The sequence below is a fragment of the Amia ocellicauda genome, chromosome 10 (genome assembly GCF_036373705.1).
Source record: "Amia ocellicauda isolate fAmiCal2 chromosome 10, fAmiCal2.hap1, whole genome shotgun sequence".
Classification (NCBI taxonomy): Eukaryota; Metazoa; Chordata; class Actinopteri; order Amiiformes; family Amiidae; genus Amia; species Amia ocellicauda.
The window spans coordinates 15,290,697-15,296,726 of record NC_089859.1 but is presented as its reverse complement, the minus strand read 5'-3'; the positions used below and the strand labels follow the sequence as shown (position 1 = coordinate 15,296,726).

The 6,030-nt window shown below is 45.7% G+C and overlaps 1 protein-coding gene across 1 annotated transcript; it reads right to left on the bottom strand.

Annotated features, from left to right (window-relative positions):
* Nucleotides 1–1,818, bottom strand: gpr101 (G protein-coupled receptor 101). The gene has a single exon (XM_066714595.1). It carries the CDS (start codon nucleotides 1,780–1,782, stop codon nucleotides 484–486), a length of 1,299 nt encoding a protein of 432 aa, XP_066570692.1. The 5' UTR covers nucleotides 1,783–1,818; the 3' UTR covers nucleotides 1–483.
* Between the last annotated feature and the right edge of the window lie 4,212 nt (nucleotides 1,819–6,030).

The window sequence follows — 6,030 nt, the reverse complement described above, 5'->3', positions numbered from 1 at the left end:
TTTGCCTTTAAAAAAAAGCAAATGTGACTGTGACTGAGCACTCCAACACTGAAAGCTATAAATAAGCAGGGATCACTGACTGCAGCCATATGGCCAGTTACTAATTTGGCTTTCTGAGTAAACTGAATTAATGGAATGAATCCCTTTCCAATTAAATGAAAATGGTAAGGAATAAACACTTTGCACACAGACCTACGCAGGTCATATTACAATTGCCATCTCCTTCCACTGTTTTGGTCCTACTTGCAAAAACTCAAGTCTGCCAACGTACAAAATCAAAGAGAAAGTTTTAGCTCAGGTGAGGTGGACCTCGAACCCCATTTTAAGATCCAATACACAAAGCTGCTGTGCCAGCCAATATAATGGCAGTGGCTGATTGCACATGCTTCTGGAATGATCACAAGATATAAAGAGGTCAGATATCATACAGCGCATTTTCAAACGGTTTTATGAAAACTCAGTGTCTACATTCGTGTACACACGTCACTTGGTTTGGACGTTGAGCTCCTTCTCAGAACTGAAGCTGATGGAGGTAGTTTCCTTGCGGCTGTCCTTGGACCTCCTCTCGGTGGGCGAGGAGGATGTGGTCCCTTCCTCCCAGGTCCTCAGGGGGCAGATCCGCACCGCCATGCTGGGGAAGTGTGAGTGGACAGTCCGGCCATCGGTCACCGTGAAGCAGCTGTCCACCCCTGAACTGCGTGGCTGCCCCTGCTTGCAGAAGGAACCGCAGAGCAGCGCGAGGAACTCCTTGCGCACGCTCCGGTGCATGTAGCCGTAGATGTAGGGGTGGATGCAGCACTGGAAGAAGAACAGTATGAGAGCCAGGGAGGTGACCCAGGGGGGCACTGAGGCACTGGAGCTGATGGAGACCATGCTGAGGACACTGTAAGGACCCATGCTGAAGATGTACGAGGACATGATAACGAAGACCACTTTGGCCGCCTTGCAGTGGTAGTGGAACCGTCTGTGCCGCACTCTGCTGGGGTAGGCTGCTGAGGAAGGGCCATCAGGCAGAGGCTGCTGCTGCTGCTGCCCTTGGCTCGGGGCATTGCTGGAGCCAAAGGTTTGGTTGTGGTTTGCAGCATGCACTGGGTGAACCAGGGCGTTCTGTCTCCTGGCAGCCCTGAACACCATCCAGTAGCAGCCCAGCATGATGCAGACAGGCACCCAGAAGGAAAACATGGAGACCAGGGTGGAGTAAGAGTAGCTGGAAGACCAGACCACTGTGCAGAAGTTGTGGCGCCGGTCAAAATCGATGGTCCCCCAGCCGTACAGGGGTGGGGTGCTTTGCAGGACACTCAACAGCCAGGTGAAGGCAATCAGGTTGGTGCCCAGATGAGGGGTCATCCTGGTGGGGTAGGAGAGTGGGTGGATGATGGCCAGGTACCTGTCCACGGACACCACGATGATGGTGTTCACCCCCGCGAAGGCGAAGAGGTGCATCAGGACCACAAGGGCCTGGCAGAGCCGGGAGTCAAGTGGCCACACTTGGGGCACCGTGGTGGCGATCACGAAGGGCATCACCAGGACAGTCTGGAGCAGGTCGGCCAGCAGCAAGTTGAGGACGAAGCGGTTGGCCACGTGCAGCAGCTGTGGCTTGCGTTGGAACACCAGGAGCACCACCACGTTCCCAAACAGGGAGGTGCACACAATGACAGAGATCAGGGCGATCTTCACCATGCTGTTGATCAGGGAGGAAGGCGCCACGGAGCCCAAACTACCTGGATCCCAGGGCATCAGGGTGGAGTTGCTGCCAAGGGTGGGAACCAGATCAGTGGGCATGACGCTGGCATGAAAGCAAACGGAGATGAAAAATAAACCCCCCAATCACGCATGTGTGTGTGTGTGTTTGTTTAATTTTTTTTTTTCAGTTTGTTTGCAGTCTGTGCTCCTTTACTTGGTTTCCAGCAACCTGGAAAGGGTGGGAGGTGGGGGAGTGAAAAAATAAATAAATACAAAACATGAAAATGTAGTAATCTGTGTATATATGGTGTTATGCTCTATTGTGGTACCAAATGATTGACTACTTTCTAGATTTGGAAAACGAACCAGAACCAGAACATTTACTGGACATTGTTTGGGAGCTGGATGTTCTGAATCTGAAATTGTCGTTTCATTGTGAGGATTTGATTTAAACCAGTGTGTCCTCACTCCCAACCAAACCGCCTATCCTCTTCCACTCCGAATACATGCAGATGCAATGCAGGTTAGCTTTAAATCGAAACGGCAAAGAAACACGTTATAAAATCGTGTATTATTATTGTTATTATTATTATTATTATTATTATTATTATGGTTGTTTGCATAGTAGTCAATTCATATTTTTAATTCAACATATTTAATAATGACATTATTTTTAATATACATTAAGCAGAGAAAGAAAGAAAAGGACAGTCAAATAAGAGGAGCCTACAACAACAATAACAATAATAATCATAATATTCTTAATAATAACACTAATAAAACGAAATAGCCACCTCCTTTGTCAAACAACCCATTGCCAATGGATACACAAATCGGGTTCACAATTGTATCGACCTTATCAAATCAAAATAACGTAACGGTGTTTCTACCTTGAGCTGTCCATGGTCTTGGCGCTGTCTCCTTTGTGGCGAGGGGGTGTCCGTCGGTGCGCCTCTCCGCGGCTCATCCCGCACTAGCCCAGCCGAGCTCCCTCTCCCAAGCACGGCGTGCGGCGCTCAGCGCGGTGCCAGACTCCCATTTTAGTCCCCGCTGTCTTATCAATGGCAGCCCCTTGCGCTTCACATCACATCACATCACACATGCACACTGCCGGCTCACGGGGACATTAGCATGGCTTGTGCAATTAATATTTTCAAAATATCTGCACAGCTGTCACTCATGCATGCTCTGGCATCGCAGGCAACTGGGTGTCCTCGCCTGCAAACGACACCTGCGTCGTGGATGTGCAGTTGCAGCTTCACTAGGGGTCCCCACCCCCTCCCCGGTGGATAATAGCAGCATCTGTGTTTTAAAACAGCTGGATTATACCATCGGCGAACCCTGGCGAATATGGGGCCGTTGTGGATGATGCTATTTTAAGACACAGCTCTGAACTAAAATGGCTCTCCTGTACTCAAATTAGCACCAGTCGTTTGGATGGGACACGACGGGAAGCGCAGTTTCCACATCCCGGTAGAAAATGCAGCAACGGTGCCTAAAGAAATAAGCATCGTTTCCCTTAACTGTGCTCTAAAGCGCAATCAGCAAAAACGTTATATCGTTCTGTTTATGGTAATATAGGTACTCATATAATTATAGACTAAACCAATATTTCACATAATAAATAAACCAATAAATCAATTCGTTGCTACTATATATAATACCGGTATCTTAATATCATTTTGGCACATGTAGATGTGGGAGGGAGAGAGGAGAGATGATGGTTGCAAGAAACCTCATTTAATCTATGAATCTGTGGTCCTAATTGATCACACCCTCCCTCTGAAACTGCTATTCAGTGATTCCTTTAGTTGAATATAGTGTAACGTGCTGCTGGATCAATGGTATGTATTCAATAGTTTGTTGATTGAACACTGATTCAGATTAGAGAAAAAAAAAAACTGCACCGATGCCAGGTGATGGAATTAAGACAAGGGCTGTCTGACTGGCGCTCTCTACACACACACCACTAGATACCACCATTAAACCAGAGCGCCATCCAGACTAACGGAAATACTAATTAGTTATTTATTAGATGACGAATATTTTACACTGAACTACATCAAGTTTTCCAAAAATACTAAAATAATACACTACTGTCTGATATGTTCTTCGCAAGTGGGTTGCCATATTTCAGGTTAACAACGGTGGAGGTGGAGGTATTAACATTGTCTTTACGAAATAAGAACACAAGGGGGAGTTATAGGTCTAATAACGTTGTCATTTATTGCCCTGAGTGACATTGGGGTGTAATGTTGGTTTATCTATTTATATACATAATTTAAAAGCTGTTTTGACGTCAGGAGGGAAATGGGGAAACGTACAGAGCATGAAGGGGTTACTGTGAAGTGCTGATGATCTCAAGTCCAGCTGTTTCTGTTCCTGTGCCATCTCTACACTCCTGGCCCTTGCTGGACAGAGCTCTTCTGATTTTATATTCCTCCTGAAGGCTTCATTAGGTAATTGAATTGATCATTCACTTAACCGAAACAAGTGTCTGGGTTTTGTGTAGGTGATGGCATGCTGATTAGGACCTAGAATGCCTTCTGGAGTGTGGCCCTCAAAGGCTGGATGTGAAGAATACAGGTATATAACACGCACACACACCACAATAACCGTGTCACAAGTGCCTGCTGCTGCTGCTGCTGCTGTAACTATGTTTCCAATGGAGAAGGAATGCTCCCTCCTCTTTAACTCACCAGCAGCCTCTGTATTTGCAGTCCAAGGTTCAGTTTGCTTTCAACAAGCCATCTGCTGCATAGCCTGTCCAGTTATTATATTCACACACAGTGGAAGCTCTTGAAGTGTCAGACACTTCCCGTTCCTGGTGGGAATGGCCATTTACATGTACTCACCTAGCGGATCTATTTTTATTCACCCTGACTGAGAGGTGAATCAGTAATCTCTTCCCCAGAGCCACGCATGCTGTGCTTCTGCTAATGAGGGCGTTTGTGGTCTGACACTTGACAGGTTCTTCACAGGTCACCGCCCACGAACCTCTGGAGTAGTGCCTCTCAGCCCTGGTCCTGGGGTCCTAATGTCAAGGTCATTTTTGTTGCAACCAAGATCTCCATTACTTCATTAAACAAATGTGTTTTTGCTTTTCTGAGCATATTCATAATTTGGACAATATGAATATAAAATGATATAAGACATCTAAAATTCTCCATCTTTTTGTAAGTTAAACAAGTCTAATACTCAATTTTAAAACATTATTAGTTAAATTAAGGTTTCAATTAAGATACTGAGAGCTTGGATGGAACAAGAACCAGCAGGACAGTGGGTCTGCAGGACCACTGGTCTGGAGAGAGTGTTAGTTTGGCCACTATGGTTAAGTGAAACAGTGCTGGCTTTACAGCAGCAGCTGCTGATGTAAATTGCAGCATCATTTATATGACACCTATCTACCCACCGAGTTATTAGCTTTGAGAACAGGCAGAATCCCACAATTTAAAGCTGGGCCCAACTTACAACCTATTCTATAGTGACGATAGAAGCTTGAAAACAGAAAGTTTGCATAAACAAATAGTGGTCTGATTGATCATTTTTCAGCAGGATTTACTGGTAAACTCAAAAAACCTTTGAGTGTCAGTTGTAAAGGGTGCAGACTAGAGAATGCTTCCAACAAATTAAATAGTGTTATGTTATGTTCAATAAATATTTTATATGCCATTAAATGCGTCTATGGAACAGTGTTTAATATGTAAATGTATACACAATCCTTAACACAGAGTATTAATATTCCTCCTGTCGTGAAGAAAAGGCCTGCAGGGTTAAAGTGCTTGCTTTCATGTGTATTTTGGCCCATTTATTCAATTTCTGCTGAATAATAATTGTTCTTAAGAAAAACAGTCTAATAACAGAATGTGGATATTTGGCGTAGCTTGATCTGACACAGTGTTCTGCACATTGCCTTTGATTCTGCTCTGCTCTGAGCATGGGAGAACGATCTGTTAGACCCACAGATTCTGGTGTGGTGTGCAGTAGCCAGCTGATCTGTAGTCTGTCATACTGCATCTTCACAGTGCGTCCAAGGCAACTGGCATCACTGTCAATGTCACCTCTCCAGGTTGCACACATGTAGAAGTCAGAGAGTATCTGTGCTTGAGGCTGCTGAGAGCTCTGTGCCGACGCTAGTGACTGAGCACTAGTTCCTGGAAAGAAGGAGGGGGCTGCCAACCTCCTTCCCTTCTGTTGGGGAGGTTGGTGATTTAGTCTTCCCACCCCCGACGCCACTCTGTGGAAGCGGGATGCTGTTGCTTGGCAGATCCTTTCTTTTACAGGAACACTGTCTCTCCTGATAATTGGTCTTCTCAGCCAGTGCCAGATGTTTGTGCAGAGTCACGC

What these genes read in the sequence shown, in the direction of transcription:
- gpr101 (XM_066714595.1), bottom strand. Translation starts at nt 1,782, where the DNA reads ATGCCCACTGATCTGGTTCCCACCCTTGGCAGCAACTCCACCCTGATG.